This window comes from Malania oleifera, chromosome 3, assembly GCF_029873635.1.
Source record: "Malania oleifera isolate guangnan ecotype guangnan chromosome 3, ASM2987363v1, whole genome shotgun sequence".
NCBI classification, from domain to species: domain Eukaryota; kingdom Viridiplantae; phylum Streptophyta; class Magnoliopsida; order Santalales; family Ximeniaceae; genus Malania; species Malania oleifera.
Genome location: NC_080419.1, coordinates 44,708,028 through 44,731,883, shown reverse-complemented (window position 1 = coordinate 44,731,883; position 23,856 = coordinate 44,708,028). Strand labels below are relative to the sequence as shown.

Genomic DNA, 23,856 nt, shown 5'->3' with positions numbered 1-23,856 from the left:
GTTTTCCATTTAGTTCTTGTGAATATAATTTTTCTATTATATAAACAAATTATTGTTGTATGCTAGGCACCATGGAAACGCTACTGCGGTGAACCACTACCATGTCACTGTATTGCAGTTCTTTTCATGCTACTGAGGCAGCAAATTCAACGGGTTTTTTTTTTAAAAAATTATTATTTTTTCCTTTTCATTTTCAGGGCTCCTGTTTATGTATGAAGCTTTCTGATCATCCTTTTTTAGGCTTAAACCATTGACTATTAGTTTTAAGGGAAACAATTGATTGTTATTAGGGTTTTGGGTCTATATAAAGGCTTGTAATATCCTTTATTTCTTTTATTTTTTTAGGGGGGGAGGGGGGGTGAGTAATTGGATATTCAATTGAGAATTTTCACCTTCGAGCATTGTCTTCAAAGTGGGTTTTGCCACTTTTATTCTTTATAGATTCCTTTTACTTATTCATCTCTTATTTTTCTTCTTCTTCTTCTTCTTCTTAATTTAAATCTGGAAAAAAAAAAATAGTGAATTCATTAAAGGGCAGTCTCTGTACAACAAAGAGTGGGGGAGAATGTTACGAGTCAAGCTTGTTTAGGGCATTATGCTTGCCTGCCCGTTTGTCTTGTATACATGGGATGGTAACCATCATGTAAATAATGGTTAATTTTTTTCTTTGAGCAGGATAATGCCTTAGTGCAAAATGGGAGTATGACTCTTTTGTCATTTTAATGTTACGGGTGCATGACTCCTTGGTCATTTTAAGGTTTCCTAGTGCTAGAGCTAGAATATAGTTGAAATCTCTTTAGGGGAGGGTGAATGTTCATCAATCATTGTGAAACTCACTAGCTTTTGTAGATGGTTTAGCCTACTCGCCTCCCTTGCTAAACACATGTTGCCTACAGAGGTGTTGATAATGAATTGCATTGCATTACAGTTTACATTGTGACTGTCATTTGCTTTCACGTGTGCTTGCTGCTTCCACTTACTTTGCAGTTGATGGTTGTGAATTTGTTCATGTGGTGAGATGCTGGTATATTTTTGGCTTACTATTTAAGCAAGAGTCCTACAACTAGAGCCACATGGCCCTTTGCAAGGTGTGAAGAGTTCTGCCCCTACCATGTACGTGACAATATCTCCAAAAATATAGGACTTGTGCATAGTTATGATTTAATTAAGGTACTTGAAAGTGCAAAGGTCTTTGGAGCCGAGGCTCAAGGCACAAGGCAAAGTGCGGCAAAACTGAGTGAAATTATCAAAAAGTGTGGACCGTATGCATAGTTATCAAAATTCAAAAGCACAAGACATATTATGTTCTAAGTGTATTTTATGTACATTGCATAGAACATTTAAGTAGATCCAATAAATTGCAGATATGCAATGTGCAATTGGTTTAACCATCATATTTTATAATATATGTAATGTTTGCACAAGTATCTGTAATCATAAATTAATGATAAAAAAACATGTAACTTGCTAATGCTTTTTGGAGTTTGTTCCGTCACACTCCAATTTGATTCGTCATTCTTCATTCTTGATGCACAAAATCTGTATTGTAGTCTGCCCCTTCCCTGGACCCCGCATACGCAGGAGCTTTGTGCACCAGGCTGCCCTTTATTTATTTTTTTATTTTTTTAGTTTGGTCATGATTTCATGTGTTTACTGCATATAACCAAACTTTAGTCTTGGTTCCTATGGTATCTATTTTTTGAAATTGGTTTTGGAGGCCTTGAGGATATTGTTGATCATTGGTCTTCTTTTATATATATATTGACATTTTATTCCTCATATATTCATGGAGCGCACACCTCTTATTTTTATTAATTTCTTATGCTTATGTACTTCAGTTGTATTCTATGAGTTACTAAAAATAGGTAAAAATATCTTTCTTTATGTGTGTACAAAAAAAAAATGATGTCTAAATACCCATAACAAATCAATTGAAAAGCTTAGAATAGCTCATGGTTGGGCAACATCTTCAGAATTTGACATTTAAAAGGCAAAAATAACTAAATATCAGATTCCTACGTGGCTTGGGAACCTTGTGTACTAGGTTTAAGTATCTGCCCTAACTTTTCTTATCTTGAAACACTAATTGGATCATTTGTTTAGCAGTTCACTAATTCACAATGAAGAAGCCAATAAAACTAGTGATGGCAGTAGAGATGCATTTGAAGGCATTCAGGGATTAGGTGGTTGGAGAAGTACACGCAATCGTTCAAAGGTAATATATCTTCCAGATGGGGTTGGAGGACATTCCAGGAGGAGCGACAGATGTTTTGTTGCCCAAAATGGAAATAAAGCAGAGAGAAGAGATAGTGAAAGTGCAAAAACCATTGTGACCAGCTATCCTGAAGCTCGTGATGCAGTCTTGTTTCCACATGGCCCTGCTCAGCCTTTCTCCCAAACGACTTCGAGTCTTTTGACTGTGCCAGACCGAGTAAATCGGCGACATCGTTCGGCAAATGCGCTTACCAAAAGGCAAAAGAAGCAAGGATCAACTCCCAGTCATCCTGGTGAATGCTCTACGTCAGTTTATAATGATTCAGAGATTGTGCTCCTTCGTTCAAGTGGGGAGTCATCGAATTCAAGATCAGTTAGGGACCAGAATCATCACCATCAGGGTGCACTGCATCCAATTATTGAAATTGATGAGTTGTCCCCTGAGATCAGGCACAATGGTTCTCAAGATTTCGGTTGCACAGATGATGATGATTCAGATGCTCGAGCAAGACAAGTAGAAGCAGATGAGATATTGGCTCGTGAACTCCAAGAGCAGTTATATCATGAGGCGCCCATAGTAAGTGGTGGTGGTGTGGCCTTTTTTCTGCTGCTTATTTCCTCTAATACCTAATTATCTGAGTACATGCTTTGACATAGCCAATGAAAAAAAAAAAAAGAGAATTGCAACTTTTACTTTTCTTCATATGTTTATCATCTTAAAAACAGATTGATGAACACATTGCATGGACGCTGCAGCAGGAGGAGGGTGCACAACGTGCTTCTTCTAGTGGAAGTCGCCTCAATTCACTTCTTGTAAGTGTGATCTCAACCTGTATTAATTAATTGATACCATTGCAGCTGACAATAAATGCTTTTAATAACAGCATTTCGTACTAACAAGGAAAATTATATGATTTATTGTTGGTTTTGAAATATCTGATTTAGTTATAGGATTCCTGTCTGAAGGAGTTTTTAAACTGGCCAAGCCAAAGACACTGAGCCCCTGAAATTGAAATCTGTAAAATTTGACAAATTCAAAGACATCTGAGTTTCTAGTGATAGTTGCAGTTCATAGGAACTATGTTGTTTTCATTGAATTATCCTTTTTTCTCTGTTTTCTATGACCATCCATTCTCCTCATGCCTCTTAATTTTAGTGCCTGTATACATATGAAGGGAACTTATGGTATGTGAAAAATATGTATTGGAAATTAAAGGACACTTCCCAATGAATAGTTATTTATTTATTTATTTGATAAATTGGAGGCAATGGGAGGTTGCCCATTTGCCATCCCATACCCCTTCCTATGCCCTCACAAAGTTAGAACCTGACCTCCAACAGAAGCTCTAACCATTGGGGTGTTCCCTATAATTATGGCTGGTTGATTGAGATCAGTTATAGGTTAAGCAAGTGTCAAGTTCAAGCTAATATAATGTCAAATTCAAGCGAATTGGGCCAAGTTTATGTACATCTAGTGCGTTATATGTCATTTAGGCTTGCGTCTTGTCTATAACATTTTGTTCAGAAAAACAATTGCAGGGGTCTGACAACTAAATACTGTTCCTGTGATTATGTCCTTTGGAAATGGATCTTAATTAGGGGCTCTTGAAAACTCTTCATATATTGTTTGATGTGGTTTCCTAGGAAGCAGATGGTTGGAAGTCTCTATATTGTGTGTGTGCATGCGTATATCTTGATACCCTCTCTTAGATGAAGGCTGCAAGAGTGGATGGGTTTTTGTTGGAGAATTTTCTAAATTATCTACTTTAATTATGTTGACACTTGAGAAAAACATGCACTTCATATGTTTTGGGTTTGTTTGGTATCATTGCTGTTTTCTAATTTTTGTCTCTGTTTCTCCATAGTGAAGAAACATATTATAAAAATGCGTTTGTTTATGTTGTCAATTTTCTGCTTCTGTTGCCGATTTTCAGTTGTTTGTTAAACTGAAAACCAGATTTTATGGTTTTCAGTTGTTTTGTTGTCAGAAATTTTAATATCCAGAAATAGTTTTTAAAGTTTAAATTATTTATTTTATACACTTTTAAATTAAAATCAAAATTAAATGATCATATGAATTTAAATATAATTAAAAGAAAATATACATAAATTTCTAAAAATAATAATAAATCCAATTACAAAATAATTTGCTATTTTTAAATTGTCACGTCCAATAAAATTTTTATTGTAAAGTAAAATTTGAAAGTAGAACAATTAAGTAAAGTAATTATAATAAATTTTATTTTTATTATAGTAATTTTTTTCAAGTGTATTATTTGTAATTTTGATATTTTAATCATGTTTTTATAATAGTATTTGATTTAAAGATGAAAATGAGCATTTTTAACTAAGTTTTTAATTTGTATTAGTTTTATAAATGTTAGCAAATCAGGTTGTTGGTTTCTAGTTTTTAGTTTTTGTTTTTGGTTTTTGGTTTTTGGTTTTTGTTTCTCTAATTTTTGATAGTGATACCCATAGTAGTCAGAAGCACGAGGCGAGCTGAGGCGCAAAGGGTATTTGAAGTCGAGGTCATCACGAAGGTGAGGCGCACAACTATTAAAATAATGTAAAATGCTTATTTGGGGTAATTGATATATGAACATATGAATATCTAGTAATATTAGAATTTAAAATGCCAAAACATTCAATAGAAAAATTGGAAATTTAATGAAATTGTCGAGGCCAAAAGCATCAACAATTTAACGTAGTTCAATATATATAAAAAAAAGAGTACAATAAAAGATTTCAAAGTCTAAAATCTAAATATCCTCCTCAATCATCAATCATCACTCATCAACTAAGTCTACCAAGGTATCATCATCTTCCTCTTCATCATTAGAATTGTTTTCTCCAGCATCTTTTTCCTCTTCTGTCATCTCTGCACTATCCACTTGGATTTCATCCTTATCTACAAGTTCCAACATTGTGGTCCGGCCCCTAGCACTGGCTGCATTGCTAGATGAAGCTCTTCCTCTAGACGATGATGACATATTTGCACTTGTTCTTGATCTAGTGTGATGTTTTTTGGGGGGGGGGGGGTTATTTAGTCCAGCAGCACTAGCAACAGAATCCCAAGTCAAAACATCATGTTAAACACAAGTTCATCATCCTCATTGAAATCGCCATCCATCCTACCAATCAACGACTCATTACTATCATCAATGTTCTTTAATAATTAATCCACGATATCCTAATGACTTACATGTTGGAATATGCTCCAATTTCTTTCGCAGCCGGCAGTACTACACGTGAGGCTAAGAATTTTCATAGCAAACTTTTGCAAGTTTAGAGTTGATGATCCAAATGACATCCATCATTGTGTTGTTATAAAATAAATTTTAAATGAATACCTACTAGGTAAATAGCAAAAATAATTTTAAAAAGAAAGAGGTAGTAAAAATGCCACTTTACCCGTTGCTTGCATCGTCCTTTGTCTCACTGTCAAAGGAATTCCAAAGACGCCACTAGCGCTATTGTATTTTGCCAACTCATATACAACTTTATCTTGCGTTTCAAGGGTTGGTAGTAACCTTGCAATACATTTGTACAAACTTGCCATAATTTCTTCATCTTGCAAAATGTTGGGGTTTGAATAGAAAAATTGTGGGTTCAAGTAGTGTGCAGCTGCATGCAACTGTTGATGGAGTTGGCATCCCCACCTCGTATCAATAATTTCAAATACCTCCTTGAATTTATCCTCTCTCTCACCGAAAGCCTTAGCTTTGGCTTCCTTAGTCCTTTCCATTATTTCATAAATGTATCCCATTGCAAGTTTCTTTACTCATCAATCAAACGGAGTACACAGACAAGTGGGCCTATCAACTTAAGAGAATAGACGATGGTACTCCAAAAGGTGGGCATCAAAACAATACTAGCTACTCTTTTGCCAACTGCCTCCTTTGTCCATTTAGTAGTATTCCAATCTTCAGAAGTAAACATCTTCTTCAAGTTGTTCTTTTGAAGGCAGATTAAACGAAGAGTGATGAAGGCAGTTGCAAATCTTGTAATTGCAGGCCTTAGTAAGTCCTTTTTTCCAGTGAACTGTCTCATCAGGTTCGCCACACCAACACGGCTATAAATATTATCATTCAAAAACATTGCCCTTTTCAAAGTTTTATGAATTGAAGGCATCTTCCCAATATCCTTTGAAATTAAATCAAGGCAATGGGTAGCACACAGTGTCTAATATAAATGTAGCCTCTTTGCTTCCAACAATCTCCCTATTAAAAAATGAAGGAGTGAAACCATTAAAATATTAAAATAAACAATATATACACTATAGAATGTAGTTCTAGAAATAAGTTCTTACCTACTGCAACATAGTTTGAAGCATTATCAGTTACTACTTGAATCACAATTGATTCTCCAATTTCCTCTACCATCTCAACAAGCAATTTGTACATTCTATCTGCATTCTTGACAAGATTAGAAGTATCAATAGACTTGATGAACACTGATCCCCTTGGAGAGTTAACTAAGAAGTTAATTATGTCCTTATTAGCAACCAAATCTCTCCAACCATTAGACATAATCGAGCAGCCATATTTTGCCCATTACTCCTTGTGGACCTTCAACAACTCTTTCATTCGACTAGCTTCTTGCTTTAGGAAAGAAAGTCTCACTTCATGATAGCTAAGTGACTTTATTCCAGGATCACATTGTCCAATCGATTCAAGTGCACTGCAAAGCTACTCAAATATACAACGTTAAATGGTATTCCAGCATCATACATCCACCTATCAAAATCTCCCATTGCCTTTTTTCTTAATTCCTTCTTTCACGCCTCATTTATTGATATTTGTTTCATCTTCCCTTCTTTCCTAGCTTGAACCGCTTTTTTGGATCAGGAGTAAGAAACAAGTTTATAGGCTCATTCTGTTTTGGTTTCTTCAAGTTGGATTGGTATGAACTTTGATTTCAACTTCTACTTCCATCAGTAAGCACTCTCTTGCGACGAGTGCCAATTTCTTGAACTTATCTTCTTCATCTTCATCATAATGATCTGTATCATCAAAGTTAGGCAATAACTCATTTTCCTCCTTTTCTATATCTTTTTTCAACAATACTCCTTAATCTCCTCACGTACATGAGCAGGGCACTTAGAGCATTCTTTTACATTTCGAAATCCTCAAACAATATGTTGTTTTTCCTGAAATATTCCTCTCCTTATGACTTTGCCACAAAAATTGCAAGTTAAATAATTTCTATTTTTCTGATCATCCAAATGTGCATACTTCCATGTAGGATCTTTCTTTGCAGAGGCAGAGTTTCCACTTCCAGAGTCTATTTAAGATTTTAGACTTGGTATCCTAATTGCAAAAACAATGTATCATATATTTCAGGCAATAAGTCATTTTGTATTAGTAGCTAATAGTCTAATACAGCCAATAACCCATTTAAGATTTAAGACTTGTATAATGCATTTCCAAATAAATTAAAAAACAGTAGCTAAATTCAGTAAAAAGAATATTATGTATTAGTTAGTTATAAACTTACATTAAACTACATATTTAATTACATATAATATTATAAGAAGCAATAGCAGGAAGGAAGTAGGTAGAAGAAGAAGACGAAGACGAAGTCACCTGGTTCGAAGGCTCGCAGATGAACTCATGCTGCTGGTTTGAAGGCTCGCAAGGGCTCCTATTGGTTCTAAATGTACAAGACGAACTCGCGAAGGGTCGTGGGGCTTCAAAGGGTCGAAGAGGGCTAGGGCTCCTATTTGTTCAAATTGAATGAGGGCTAGGGCTCTGGCCTCTGACTATTTCTTCATTTAACAGGCTCAAAATTTTCAAGGTGTGACTAACGGCGCCTCATCACGCCAAACTACGCCTCTAGCAGGTCACCTCGCCTTGCATGGGATGAGACGCTGGCCTCCTCGCCTCTCTACGCCTCGCGCCTTTTAAGTACTATAGTGATACAAAATGGCCCCTTTATAGCCAGGCATATTGGAAGTTTCCAAATCCATTTATTGTAACCTTTTTCATGTGGTTGGTCTTTTGCAGTCATTTTGAATTTTTAGTGTAATCTCTGCGAAATTGCATATTTTGGAGGAAAATGCTCAAAAACTTTTTGTTTTTTCTTTTTTTCTTGAATATTTGGAGGTTTTTTAAACCTCTCAATGGATCATTGAATTATGTGATTACACTTGAGAGCAATGTTTTAAAAGGCTCAATCGAGGCTCTCCTCAAGGTAAGGCATGCCTATAATGCCTTGAGGCTCAATCTAAAATACCAAATTTAAAAAGGGCTAATGCATTACATGCTAAAGCTTACACATTTTTACAACGAAAAAAAAAAAAACACGCCCTTTGTGCCTTTTTAGTTGAGGCTTACGCATTTTGGGTGTATGATTCTCAAGTTAGAATTTGTTAGAAAATTTTAACTGCATGTTTGTATAAAGAAATGTCATAATATGAGTTTATTTCTATAACTATTGAGCCTCAACCTTTCTAGAATAACTTAGAGTTGTATCTATCAAGTAAATAGTTTGAACTTTGTAATGGTATAACTATCTCTTGTCATGATTTATGTCATGCATTCAAGTGAGCAATTTTTGAATGGCCAACATGTGTTTTGCCAAGTATATCTAGTTTTTCTTTTTTACATAATATTTGTGGTTTTCTTTCTTAATTTTTACTTTATTTTAAATATATATAATTTATCTAACATATTTTTACCTTAAAACCAAAATCTCAAAAGGCTTACGCCTCGCCTCTTAATGGTTAAAATGCCTCACCTTATGCCTTCTCCTTTTAAAACATTGCTTGAGAGGGTAATAGATCATTGGGCTCACCGCATACAGAGCATAGCTTTATTTGCAGTTTTAAATATTCTGTGTGTTTATAGATATCCACCATTAAATATCCACTATTTTGTAATTCTTAAATTTTTCTCTCTTAATATATTGCTTTTCTTATCTAAAGAATATAATTTATGCTTTTTTTTTTTTTTAAATTTGATTTTGTATTTTAGCCTAGATCAAATGCTTTGCCTCTTAATTTACACATTTTTTTGAGTTGTAATGAGCTTTTCTTTTACTTGTTCCCTGTGACTGATTTCTATTCTCAAGTTGCTGAATTATTTTTTTGTTCTTAATAATATGTTTTCTGAATGATAATTCTTTTATGCTTTATGCAGAGAGGCTCATTAGCTTCCAACTTACGTAGACAGTCCCAATCACGGTCAAATCATAGCAATCCAGTTGGGAGAGGAAATCAGGCTCGTGTTGCTGCCTCTAACAGAATGGCACAACTAAGAAGACATGTTCGAAACCAGCCTCGTACAACATTATCTAGAGAAAGGATATTCCCTTTTCCTGTACACATGGATTTGGACATGGTATATGTTTGTTTTCCAATCTCTTATTTGGTTTTATGCGTATCTTTGCTTATTTTCGCGTAAATGTTGCTTTCAATATGCTGCAAAAGAGTGGTGATTGTGGATGGGGAGAGGGAGATTTGGTGATTTGGTTGATGTTCTGTTAACTGAATTTTTCATATAGCATTTTTTTTTTTTTTAATTTTTTGTTGTTTCATAACAACTATTTGGTGGTGATTCTTCCGGAAAGACAAATTGTGTTTTCTGTGGTCTTAAGAAGTTTGACTTGGGCAACAACTTCAGTTATTCTACATTAGTAATTTGAGATTGTTTAGGCACACAGACACACTCACATAGAAAGATATTGAAAAGTATGAATCTTTATGCAAAAATCTTGCAATGGTCCACTTAATGTTTTATTTGTTGCTGCAAGCTGTATAGCACATTATTAAATTGATATAAAACTAAGGGCACTTTAGGATCACCTTACTAGAGGCATGGTCTTAAATTTCCACGAAATTGTCAAAATTTCTGTTGAAATTCCTGATTTCCATCACCCTCGAAATCGAAATGGCAGTTGATTCCGTTTTACATAATTTCCATCGAAATTTCAATGAATCATTTGAAATTTATCGAAATCTTGAAATTTTAGCGAAACTTGTCGAAGTTTAACTATAGAACAAAATTTCCTTGGAATTCAAATGAGAGATTTAGGAGCAAAGTGAAATTTCTCTCTTAATTTAATTTAATTTAATTTTATTGAAACAAAAAGATTATTACAAGGGATTTTGAAATTATATGAAAAAAATACTTACAAACGACATTTTTTATCTAACCTTTCTTGTCTACGTTATCATTATTTGTATAATAAACGATATTTAAATGATTTAGGAATTTCATTTGTATTTACTGAATATGTTTAATGTACATTATATTACAAATATGTTTGATACACAAATTATATGTACAACTTTTCCACCTCATACACAACATAGATGTATTTAACTTGTAATATTTTAGTCTTAAAGCTTATATTATTAAATCTATTCTAAAGTTACATGAAAGAATTCCCTACTTTACGACTGATTTCCATTATTTTTCAAAATTGACATTAAAATCAAAATTCCTTCAAAATTTCCTTACTTTTGGAGCTTCCAAATGTGAGTCAAAATTGAAATTTAAGACCTTGATTAATGGGGACAAATTTAGGATCGTTTTTGATTGGATATAGCTGCCTACTTCTAGGTTAGGAATCTCAAGAGGTCCAAAATTTTCAGGCAATCAGTGGGTTTCAACTAGGGATAAACCATTATGTAGGTACTAGCGTAGAAGATCTATGATACTGCCCCTGTGTGTTGGGTGTTATGACTGATGCCAATTACAGCTAATTGCAATTTGATGGGGGAGGCAGTCCTCTTTTGGATTGAGATTAGTATTGGAAGAAACAAAATCAACAAAGAATATTATGGATCGAGTGGGTAAAATTGGAGTTCAGACTGAAAGCATGATATTTCTAATTCATTAATTGAGGAAAAAGAATAAAAATTTATTGAAAAGGATAATGTTTATGTAATGTTTAATAAAAGGCTCTAAATAACATTTAATATGCACTTGGCCAATATTTAGTGCAGTAGTAGTTAATGTTTGAGCCATGTGGCCATCTGTCAACTACTTTAATTGGTTTTTTGCTTTATATATTATATGATTAGATGATAGTTATTGGCTTCGGTGTGTTTCAATTTCCAATGGAAAACTAAACCTGTTGCTTTCTAATGCAGAGAATGGATATATTGGAAGCATTAGAGTCAGCTGTTGATGACCTTAATGGGTTGAGAAGAGTTACTAGCATTTTGGGAGTTCAACGTGATTTCAATGAGTAAGATTTTAGTTTTATTGATAATAATTGGTATAGATGTATAATTCCTAGTTAATTTATAAGTATGTAATATGTATTTGGGATTAGATGCCTCTTGTAGCTTCCAAATGGCTGGGAGTTCCAACATTGTGCTTTGTGTCACTATGGTTAAAGAAAGACCTTAACATGGACATGGTCTTTTTTTATTAAGTGAATGTTTTACTATTAAAATGGGGGCGCAGCATGATGGTCCTTCAAACTACACAACTGAAACCAAAAGAAAGAACTAAGGAACTGTACCACTACAAACTTAAATAAATCACTTCATGGTGGATATATGAGTTGAAGAACTATAGTAATTGGAGAATCTAAAGAATAGTTAGGTCTCCTATTCTATTTATAATGTGAACAATAAATAACCTTAATTCATTTACTAACATGCTAGAGGTTTTCTGGGATTGTGGAAGGAACTGTAGAAGCAAAACAAGATGAAGTTGATAATCATAGGTCTATGCCGATAATCACTGCATGAATTGTGGTTCCAAATGTGCTTCTATAGTTTGTGAGCAAAGACTAGCTTCACCATCAAAGAAAATAATCCACCGCCGATTTAGGTGAGGCTATAGAGTAGCGAGCAGGAGGAACTTTGGCATGGAAACCAAGAAAGGAAATTTTTTGTTCAGGGGAAAGGTTTGGCCACCCCCCCTTAATCGGGGGGATTGGGAGGGATTTCAATGTTTTCTCACCACAATTACAAGGGAAGAAGCATTCCAGGTACAGTTGGAGATTTTAGGAGATAGGGAAATAATGGGAATTGGGATAAAAGAAAAAATTTTGCTGGGCTTTAAACAATGGAGCATAACACTTAGCCCAACCAAAGGAGTTAGGAGATAGGGAAATAATGGGAATTGGGATAAAAGAAAAAAATTTGCTGGGCTTTAAACAATGGAGCATAACACTTAGCCCAACTAAAGGAGAGCCACTTAAAGCTAGGTCTTGAAAATCGAATGGAGGATATGGGCCCACATGAGGCCCAAGTTCCAATGTGATGACAAGTGATTTGGGAAATGACAATCCAAGAGCGAAATTGGGTAGTTTTCTCATATTAACTTTGAATTATAGAATAACCCTAAGGAATTATAGGTTGAGGGAAATCAAAATACCTTTTACCTTTTAGGGGGACGGGAGAGAAAGTCAAGAGGCCTAGGAGCTTCATGATGATTAGGCTCTTAGCTTGACACCTCTCAAAGGATTTGGTTAGGCTTAAGAAATAGGGCTTATGAGAAAGGAGAAAGCTAATAAATTTAGAGAATTGGTTAGATTAGCATCCTCTGCTAATTATGAGAGAGATGGTTTTCGAAGGTTAATAGTGTTACCAAGTGAAGCTTTTATTGTGGAATGATAGAGGTCTAGGATAAATTTGGTGAGATTGACACTTATTTCTTTAGGAATAAAGAGTATCTGGGATTATATATTCAAGGAGTGGGCGTCTTTCCCCTCTTTAGGAGCTTTGGGAGATTAGTTATCGGCATGGGGTACTAGGATAGCTGTTTGTAAAGGGTTTATTTTTGGCTTTTTTTTTTGTGTTTTGCTTGATATTTGGGGTGTTTTGGAGTGGTGGTTTAACTCTATTTTTGGACCATTTTTTTTCAAGAGCTGGCTAGTTTGTTTTGGCTTTGTAATCCCTGGTGGGTGGTAGCGGGAGATTCCAATGTTTTTAGGACCTCTAGAGAGAAGTTTGGGGATTTAGGGGCTTCCATATGGGATTGTGGCCTTAGGGATGCCCTCTTGAACAATGGTTGTTTTACTTGGGTGGCATCTGGGAACAAGGAAGCCTTGGCTTGCATCGATAGATTTCTTTTTACTAATGTGTGTGAATAATTGTTCCTCAACGTTGTGCGAGAGGTATTGGTTAGGCCTACTTTTATCATTGCCTGATTCTTCTAGATTTTAATCCCATTCATTGATGCTAGATCCATTTAGATTCAAGAATGTGGCTTTCACACCCTTCCTTTTGTTATATTATTGGATATTGGTGGAAGGAGTTCTATGTTTAGTGGTAGAAGGTCTCTAAGTTGATGAAAAAAATTGAAAATTGTCAAAAATAAGCTAAAGCTTTAAGAATAAAGTAGTGTTTGGAAATATTAAAGAGAAGAAAATAACATTTGAAGTATGTTGGTAGTATGGATAGAATAGAGGACTGATGCTTATTTGGGGAGGAATATAATAGGGTTTGCCTTAACAATGAATTGGAGGTGCTTTTTGATGAGGGAAGAGAAGAGTTGATGCAAGAAATTAAGGGTTGGTTGAGTCAAAGAGGGGGATTGTAATTCTAGATTTTTTCATATAGGGTGGCTAATGGGAGGAGGAAAAGTCTCATTAAGTAATTGGAGTTATATTCGGGGAGGATGGTGAGAGATCATAAACAACTTGGGGATGAGACCATTGACTTTTATTCAAGGTTATATAATGATGAGTGTAGGAATAAGTTAATGGTGGAAATGGCTTGATTGGAGACCTATTTGGGAAGTGAGAGCTAATTTGTTGGAGAGGCTGTTTGTTTTGGAGGAAGTTGGAGGGGCAATGTTTGGTGTGGATGGTGGTAAGGCACCAAGTCCTGACCATTTTAGGATGGTTTTCTTCTAGGTTAGTTGGGAAGTGCTAAAGGAGGATTTCATGAATTTTTTCGAGGAATTCCGCAGGAGCTGAGTGGTGTGCAAAAGCATTTCCTCTACTTTCATTGCTTTTCTATTGAGAAAGAAAAGCCCAGTAGGGTGAAGGATTTTAGACCTATTAGTCTTGTTACTAGCATTTATAAGGTGTTACTAAGGTTCTTTCGAGAAGGATTAAAAAGGTGGTGAGAAATATGGCGTTTTTAGCCCAATTTTCTCTCATTAAAGACAAACTGGTAGCCAATAAGGTGGTGGTGGATGTGCGGAGGAGAGGTAAGAAGGGCATAGTCTTTAAATTGGATTTTTAAAAAGCCTATGACATTGTTAATTGGGGTTTCTTGGAGAAAGTGGATAGTAAAGTGCCCCAATTCAACTCATTTGTTTGCGATTGTTAATGGTTAGCCCAGGGATCGATTTAGTGTATCACTGGGGTTAAGACTTGTTAAACACCTTTTTGTTTACCTTGGTAGTTGATATTTTGAGTATGATGACTTATCACGCTTAGGATTGGAGGTTTATTAGCAATCTTTCGATATGAAGGGAGGAGGAGGTGGTTTCTTCTCTCTAGTTTGGGGACGGCACTATATTTTTCCTGAGAATTAATAATATTGTGCAATTTCATATGGGTCTAACTTTGCTAAGAACTTTTGAGAATGTATCATGGGTTGAGCATTAATCTATTGAGAAATTGGCTTATTAGGTATCAATTTGTGTAGTAGGGAGTTAGAGTTTTTTACATCTTTAGCGGGTTATGAATTTCTATCCTAGTCTTTGTCATACCTTGGCCTTCCTTTAGGGGCTAATCCTTTGTCAAAATGTGTTTTGGGATCCGATGATCGAGAGAGTGGGGAAAAGATTAGAGGGATGGAAGAACACTTGTCTCACTTTTAAGTGGTATTCTTATTAGTGACCTCTCTTATTAATATCCTTATTTATTTATTTATTTATTTTACCACTTTTCAAAATACCTTCTAGAATGGCTAGGAAGTTGGAGAAGATAATGAGAAATTTCTTGTTATCATGTATTGAGAAGGATGAGAGGGACCACCTAGTTAGTTGGGTTGTTATTAAGTGGCCTAAGTCTGAGGGAGCCTTGGGGCTTGGTAATGTGGTTTCTAATGACACCTCTGTAATTAGGAAATGGTTATGGAGGTTTCCATTAGAATCTATTTCTTTGTGGCATCAAGTAATAAAGTGTAAATATGGAATGCACAGGAATGAGTGGGATTTCAGGGGGTGTGGCACAAGTTACTCATGTGAGCCCTTTGGAGTTTGTTTCCTAATAGCTTGCTTTCTCTTTCCTCTCACACATTTCAAAGTTAGAATTGTGGATAAAATTTGTTTCTGGGAGGATATTTGGGTTTTTGGGGAGGGGCTTTTTTCTTGGGATTTCCCTTTCTTTAACAGTCTCAATGAAAGCGGAGTTGATTCAGTTAAGTTGTTTGCTGGGCATGCTTAATTCTTTCTTGCCAACTTTGTTGGTGATACAAGGCTTTGGATTGGGATGCTATTTCTTTTCTAATCTTACTAAACCCACAAGTCCTAGTCCCTTTTGATTAAAAAAAGCTGTTTGGAAAGCATAGGTTCCATATAAAATTCAGGCTTTCATTTGGGCTCCAACTCTCCACAAGATTAATAGAATAATGTATGCTGTGCCACGAGGTATATGAGACTACTAGCCGTATCTATTTCAGGTAGCAAGGTATATGTAGAACAACTTGTTTTCTCATTTTTTGTTGGGGAATGGGCGGCTTTGGAAACTATTCATAATTTTTTGATGGTGAACTTTGGGGGTTTGGGGAAGAATGAAAGAGCCAGGGTCTTTTGGAACTGTGCAGTGTGTATAAATCTATGGTTGTGTTGGCCAGAAAGGAATGCTAGAACTTTTAAATACCAGAAGACTTCTTCGGACTTGCTTTGGGAGAAAGTTACTCCTTTTATTTCTTTTTGGGCACATTCTTCTGGGTTTTTGGTGGTCTCCCGCTGTCTGATATCCAAAGGGTTTGGAAGGCAGCTATGATATAGTTTTTAGTTGTTTTTTTCACATTCTTTCTTGCATTTCTTTATGGAGGATTTCTTATCCTCCTACCATTGTAATTATTTGATCTCGTTACTAGATTTGTTTTGTTATCTAAAATAAAAAAGAAATAAGACGGAGTATGGTATTTTGCCTTCCAGAACTGATGATATTTCAGTTCATATTGGAGCACGTAGTAAGAACTGCATTGCTCCAGGACATTTTGATATAGGATCAGATGATGCCCATGATATGTCTGTTTTTCTTTTTAGCAACCCATTTTGTGATGAGGTATGAATACAAAAAGGATTTGTCAAACATCTCTTAGGTAGTCATATATGTGGTAAAAGGGAAATTGAAGTAGCCTTCATCATTATCTCTTCCTAGAATTCATACAGACATGTCAATGGAATTCTAAACACAAAACACAAGGTATAGAAGACATCTAAAAATTCAGAGCTGACTTTCGTTAAATGAAGCTAATTCATTCTTGAATGATCATCAATAAAGGTAATAAAACACTGAACACCCAATTTATAAAATACTGAATTAGGGCTTCATACGTCTGGACGAACTATCAGAAATGGGACTAATTGCCCGTTTATCGACTTTGGAAGAAAAAGTGATAATGATGCTTCCCTAACTAACAAGATGCATTCTAAACTAGTTTGAGGACTAAGACTAGCAATTAACAACCTTAATTTATCCAAGGAAGGATGACCAAAAGGTGATGGTGAATCTGAATAGGTGTGGCTGCTGCAGTACAGGCACTGGATGAGGATAGCAAATCAAAGTAGTAAAGTTCCCCAAACATCATTTCCTCCCTCAATCGTCCTCATCTTCAAAGAGGTGATTGAACAACCCAAGGATTTTGATAGTTTACTAATACAACAACAAACCACGTCTTAAGTCCATGGTTTTAAATTGCGGTAGCGGGTAGCGTAACATAACGGTAACGGGTGTAACAGAAAGCGGGAGTAGCGGATGTTACATAATAGGAAGTGGGTGTAATGGCTGCGAATTTTTTTCAAGCACACACAACTTTGTCAATATTAGTGTACTTGCATCTTTTAATTTTTTAACCCTTCTTAGAAAGAGTTTTAGTGTATTTTGGATCCTTTAGTTCAATTGACTAAGTTATTTAGTAAAGGCAAGAAGTTTACATTTGTTTTAAACCACCATTGATAGAAAAATTACATGCGTGTGCGTATTTATACTTCTTATTTTTCTTATGTGTGATAAATTCTTATGTCTGATAAATTAATTAATAAAACAAAATACATTATGTACTCCATTAATCTATTAGACACATAAGACATACGAATAATACAAATATAAAATAAGTAGAAAAGAAAGAAAGTTGAAGTTAAAAAATATAGAACATAAAAATCAAATTACTAATATTATCAAAATAAAATATTTTCTTAACAAGTTAGTATTTTCAAATTATTAATTAATGCATCTCTTATGAGTATCTTAAAAAATAGTAAATTTTGTATCATTGTCATCCTCATTATAATTTTTTCCTCCTCTTGCCATAGTATATTGGGAATGATTTATGGAAAGGGGGCAAAAGTGAGAAGAAAAAGTAAAAAATAAAATAATTTTTTTGGGTGTAACAATCATGTAGTGGTTATGTAACGGCTGTTACAGACCGTGATTTTTCTTCCTGCCAATTTTGCGGTGTGTAATGGTATCGGTAACCCAAAAAACCGTTACGTAGTGGTCGCAACCGTTACTTAAAACCATGCTTAAGTCCCACTAGGTGGGATCAGTTATATGAATCCTTTTCCGCCAATTTATGCAATCATGGACAATTTTTTCGCAAATTCAGGGCTATGAATTCCTTACACATTATCTCATTCCAAGTTATTTTAGGTCTACCCCTACCCCTTCTACTGCCCCTCACAGTAACTTACTTTTCCTTATCGGCACACCATGTGGCCCACATTACAAATGCCCAAACCATCTGAGTTGTCCCTATCTTACCTTATCTTCTATAGGAGCTACACCTAACTTACCGCGAATATGTTCATTTCATAATTTATCTTTTAACATTATATACCACTCATCCATCTTAGCATTCTCATCTCTGACAACTTTTACTTTTTGGATATGCTGTTTCTTAGTCGCCCAACTTTCTGATCCATATAACATAACTAATCTTATATCTGTCCTATAAGACTTCACTTTTAAGTTTAAGGGTATTCTACGATCACAAAGCACACTCAAGGTACTTCTCCATTTCGTCCATCTTGCTTTAACTCTATGCATTGCATCTTCTTTAATTTTTCCTTTAGTTTGCATAATAGATCCAATGTATCTACTAGTGCTATTGATTTCTTCATCATCAAGTTTAACTTTGTCTCCAATATTCCTCTTACTATGACTAAAATTACATTTCATATATTTTGTCTTATTTCTATTTATCCTGAAACTTTTAGATTCTAAAGTTTCTCTCAACAATTCTAACTTAGATTCTACTCCACTCATAGTTTCATCAATTAAGACAAATCATTGGCAAACAACATATACCATGGAACTTCATTTTGGATACTCCTAGTCAGTTCATTCATCACTAAAGGAAAAAGATATGGACTTAAATTGATCCTTGATGTACACATATTATGATTGGAAATTCTCTAGTCGCTCCACCTATAGTCTTAACACTAGTCATTACTCCAATCTACATATCCTTAATGACATTAATATGCTTACTACGTACACCTATTTTTTTTTTTCCTAAAACCTATCATAGAACTTCCCTAGGTATCCTATCACATGCTTTCTCTAAGTAAATAAATATCATATGCAAGTCTCTCTTCTTTTCCCTAAACTTTTCCATTAATCATCTTAAAAGATATATAGATTCTGTAGTAGATCTTCTAGGCATAAAACCAAATTGATTTTTTTGTAACCTTTGTTTCTAGCCTTAATCTTTGTTCAACTACCCTTTCTCACAATTTCATTGTATTACTCATAAGTTTAATTCCACTATGGTTATTACAATTTTGAATCTTCTTTATTTTTGTATACAGGTATTAAAGTGTTTTTACTCCATTGGTCTGGCATTCTCTTAGCTTTAATGATTTGTGTTAAATAAGTTAGTTAACCATATAATTCCATTATGACCTACGCTTTTCCAAACTTCCTGTAGATATTGCATTTTTCATATTTTTTTAGTGCAAATTTAACTTTGTTAACTCTAATTTTACGAATAACTCTCATATTTTTAGTCTTTTCCTTATTTGTCAATTTCTAAGTTTAACTCTTCTACGTGGTTTTCATTGAATAGTTTACCAAAGTAACTTTACCATCTTTCTTTTATGTCTTCTTCCTTAAACAAGACAATATCATCCTCACTTTTTATACATCTTACATTACCTAAGTCTTTACTATTTCTTTCTCTAGCTCTAGCAAGTTTATACATTTTGATAGTTTACTAATACACAAGATAAAAGGAAACTTTAGGAATATGCAGAACCTAGAAAATGGAGATGGAGTTACTAAAGGCGTGTTTAGTTGTGCTCCTTGTGGAGAGCATTTTTCATTTTCCAACTTTTAGTTTTCCAAAAATTTACAAAAAAATCTAGCTTATTTTTCAGTTTTGTGGCATATTTATAAAAAGTTAAAAACTAGAAAGCAATAAAAAGTTTTGGCACTATTTACTGGCGGAAATTAATTTTATATTTTATTTCCAATTTTTCAAATAATTACAAACAAATTTATTTTAAATTTTTATAAGAAATTTGGAAAATATTTTTTTATTGTTTCATAGATTTTTGATTTCTTATATAATTTTTGGAAAATTATGAAAGGAGAAATATTCATAATTATTTGGAAATCTACAAATGAAAATGGAAACTGTATTTTTTCAACTAAATGAACCCTTTATTTTCTACCCCTTTAATACAAATTTTGGAAAATTTAAAAATAAGATTACATTTTTATGATTTTATAAAAACTGAAAAATGGAAATTAAGAATTGTTTTCCACAACTAAATAGTCCCAAAGATTTGTAATGCCTGTTCCACTAAAGACTCATTTGCAAGGGTGGCATTGTGTATGGTGCACATTGGCTTTAAAAAAGTGATGAAGTATGTCACATGGTCATTTGAAGCGGCAGAATCTATGACTCAAGGTCTAGAAGAAGATATATTGGATGACAAACAGGTGATAGGCTTATGTTTCTGGGCAAGACATGCAATGGGAAGATAGGCTTGCTGAGATGCCTGAAATGAACATAGTATATACTCTTCTTCATATATGTAATTGTATGCTGCTCTGACTGCTGAGGATGTGGTAGCAGCATTAGCAATGTGAAGGGGCTTGCCATAGAGATCCAACATTAGTTAATTGTATGGTCGCTGTGTCCTCTATAAATACCTGCGTGGGTGCATCTTTACAGCACCCATCTCTAACACCACAGTTTCATAAACCAGTTTGGGAGCCTCTATAACTGCCAAGCTGAGTACTGGGATGACAGCAGCTTGTGCTGTACGAAAGTTTAGAGCAAAAGAACTAGGAAGAGTTATAAGATGGATGGTCGAGGGTGCACGATGCACATGAGAATAGACACAGAACTGTCTTCCTTGTTTTTTGCATCTCAATTAACAATTTGCCGCTATGGGGGTTGCATTATATTGAGTTCCTCCTGAATGCCACTTCATCTGCAAAAGTAACTCTTACCTTGCTATTGTAGTTGAAAATACTCCAAGGAAAGGTAATACATGCTGGTTCATATTACTGGAGTACAATAGTTTCACGTAGTCCTAGATCTTCTCACAGATAAAGGTGCAGACACATCCTTGCAATTAACACATCCTGAACTTGGATCTCCTTTCGGATATTATTTGCCAGGCTTAAAAATGACTGCAAGTAACTACATCTATTTAACTTTGTAGTCATTTGTGGCAATGACAAGGGAACTAAACTCTTGGTATGCATGGACTCCATCCCAAAGGGTGAAAAACTGAAACAATGAAGGAGACTAACATTACACTAACAATTCAATTGTCTTTAGCAGGACATAAGATACACTGGCAGCCCAACTACCACCGATCAGGAAGCATAGGAACTCAGTCATGAGCAGAGGCATAGAGCTCGCACAAAATCTGAACGTGAGCCAACAGCAAAAGATAGATTTTTGGGAATTATAACATGCTAGCCAAACTGGTGGCTTGAGCGAGGGGGGAGTGGAGCCTTAATGAATCAGAATGGATAAAAAACAGGCTTCTGCGAAATCTAATGCACCAGCATGTGGTGTCAGAGCTAGGCCTGTAATCATTGTGTGAGGGCACGCGAGACAGCTGGTAGATACAAGTGCAGATCAGTGATGCCTAGTAGGGTTGTGGTGTTGGTTTTCTCAAGGTTCACTAGAGTTCGGTAAACTGATCTAACAGATTTTGTCAGGCGGTTTTTTGGTGATTGTTGGTGGTTCTTGACTAGGTGCGAATAGTGCTCCTGGATGATTAAGAGGCATAGCACTTAGGGACTTGGGGGTTTGGCTTGGCGGGCGGCGGCTCTGTAGGGTTTTAAGTTGTAGGTTGTTCTTTTCTCTGATATGAAGATACCATTGTTGTAGAATTGTGGGAAATGGGGAACCAAAGGAATAGTTAGGTCCCATGTTCTATTCATAAAACTCAATGTACAGCAAATGGCGTTAATACTCTTGCTTGCTAACCAGTAACAATATATAATCCTTAAGGGGAATAAATTTGAGGCCCTTATTTTGGTTATGAATGTGAGCCCTTTGCCTTCTTTCATTTTTGGCTTTTAATGTAGTTTTATTCTATACTCCTTCCTTGCCCTGTAGTTTGTACTACATCTCTCTTGAGTTGCTTTTTCTTTTTCTTTGCTTGGCTTTTTTTATCAACCTACCTTGGGCATTGTATCCTTGTTGCACTGGTGGGTTTCCAATTGGTCCTAACTCTTGAAAGTAAGGAGTTCAAAGTCCACAATGCATACTGTTTACGTAATAAAGAGCTGTTGCCCCATCCCCTTCCCCATGTGCACAGGGGAAAGAGGAGAGACAAATTGGGTATGTTTTTCCCTTCAAAGATATTTAATGTACAGGTTTCATATTAATCCATGCCTTATTGATGGAGGACCATCTACACCCTATAGACTGCCCATTCAGTGCATGCATTTTAGGCTTAGGGTTATTAAATTTTGCTTTTATTAGAATCTTTTTGTATAATTTAGTGACTTCCTTTGATATTTTGTAATTATGTGTTTAGTTGGGGTTAGTTTGTAAAAATGTGTTAGCAGTAGAAGTGTTACAAGTGCTGGATGTGCAAGTTGATGTACAGTGTTATTATTTTGAAATCAGATTGCTGCAATTTCTCTGTCCTTCTCTCCCACATGATTCCTGCTTCTCTTATTCTTCCTTTTTCCTTCTTCCTCTCTCGCCTCTCTGCTGTTCTGTCTTCCTACATTATGTCTCTTTCTCTATTTTGTCATCCTCTTCCTTTGTTCTGGTTCTGTCCTACTGCTTCTCCTCTTCACATCTTTCTTTGTCCCCTCTTCTTGTAATTCTTTTAGCTAATTCTTTGAACTCTGTATTTCTGAATTCTATTATTTGTCCTGTATCACTCATGCTTTTGCTTTCTTGCAGAAATGATTATGAAATGTTACTGGCCCTTGATGAGAACAATCACCAGCATGGTGGTGCATCTGTTCATCAAATTAATAGCTTGCCACTGTCAACAGTAGAGGTATAGTGCGTGCGCACACAGAAGGTTGGCACTAGGGAGTATATTTGCTTGTTACTGATTGCTTCTGCTTTATTTTTGTCTTGCAGTCAGAGAACCTTGAAGAAGCTTGCGCTGTTTGTCTTGAAACGCCCACCATTGGAGATACCATACGCCATCTACCTTGCCTGCACAAATTTCATAAAGATGTTCGAATTCTTGTCCTAACGACTTGATAAAGCATTTATTTTAAAATGTTACCTTATAGATCTAATTTTTCTTTCTGAACTTTGTTGTGGCAGTGTATTGATCCATGGCTGAGCAGAAGAACCTCATGCCCTGTGTGCAAGTCCTCCATAACTTGATTTTACAAGGATACAGGTGCTCTGGGTCTTAATTGAGCTGGGTAGGTACCAATCTGCAAGCATTATCATTTTTTGATGGTTGAGGTAATTGTAAACATTCTCTTCTACAGCCTCAGAAAGTTTTTGCATTGGTGCTGCATTGCAGTGTTTTGTTTACTCGAGTCCCGTCTGTGGGAAGAAAATCCGATGGTATCTTAAGTTTTTTGAAGACTCTTGTTTAAGTTGGTGCCGTTGAATGGGTTGGGTGCATATACCATTTTTTTTTTTCAGGAATTAATTTGTATCATGTTCAGTATAGCCCCAAGTTTTTGGGGTTGAAATTGAACCAAGCTTTTGGTTTCTTGGCTACAATCAATCTTTACACCAACTTCAGATTTTAATGAAGCCATTGCACAGATCTCTCAAAGGCGGCACATAATAGAAAGTGTCATATTTTAATGATATGATTCAAATTTGATGCCCTCAATGGCAATGTTTAGGAGCATGATTCTATGTTTCTGATTTGAATTTTTCTGGATTTAGACCAAATTCAAAATAATTTGATTTTTACATTGAATCTATATAAATTCAAATTGAAGCTGTGAACTCAAATATAGGTTCACACTTTTTGGAATTTTCACTCGTTTGAAACATTCTTGATGCAACTTGTGTCCACACGAATCTTTGAACACGCTAGTCCAATTTCACCCTACCAGCCTACGTGGCTTTTTTGGGTGCTTCTA

At 35.2% G+C, this 23,856-nt stretch overlaps 1 protein-coding gene across 2 annotated transcripts in view; it reads left to right on the top strand.

The window, feature by feature from the left end:
• Positions 1 to 23,600, top strand: part of LOC131152396 (uncharacterized) — a 67,367-nt gene extending 43,767 nt beyond the window's left edge. Inside the window, exons 3-9 of one of the 2 annotated variants that reach the window (XM_058104251.1) lie at positions 2,107 to 2,791; positions 2,941 to 3,027; positions 9,354 to 9,554; positions 11,312 to 11,409; positions 22,694 to 22,793; positions 22,880 to 22,978; positions 23,072 to 23,600. In XM_058104251.1, coding sequence (XP_057960234.1) covers positions 2,107 to 2,791; positions 2,941 to 3,027; positions 9,354 to 9,554; positions 11,312 to 11,409; positions 22,694 to 22,793; positions 22,880 to 22,978; positions 23,072 to 23,134 — 1,333 coding nt within the window. In that variant the 3' untranslated portion in view covers positions 23,135 to 23,600. The remainder of the gene's footprint in view (positions 1 to 2,106; positions 2,792 to 2,940; positions 3,028 to 9,353; positions 9,555 to 11,311; positions 11,410 to 22,693; positions 22,794 to 22,879; positions 22,979 to 23,071) is intronic. The other variant, XM_058104253.1, reaches the window with a different exon arrangement.
• Positions 23,601 to 23,856: the final 256 nt, after the last annotated feature.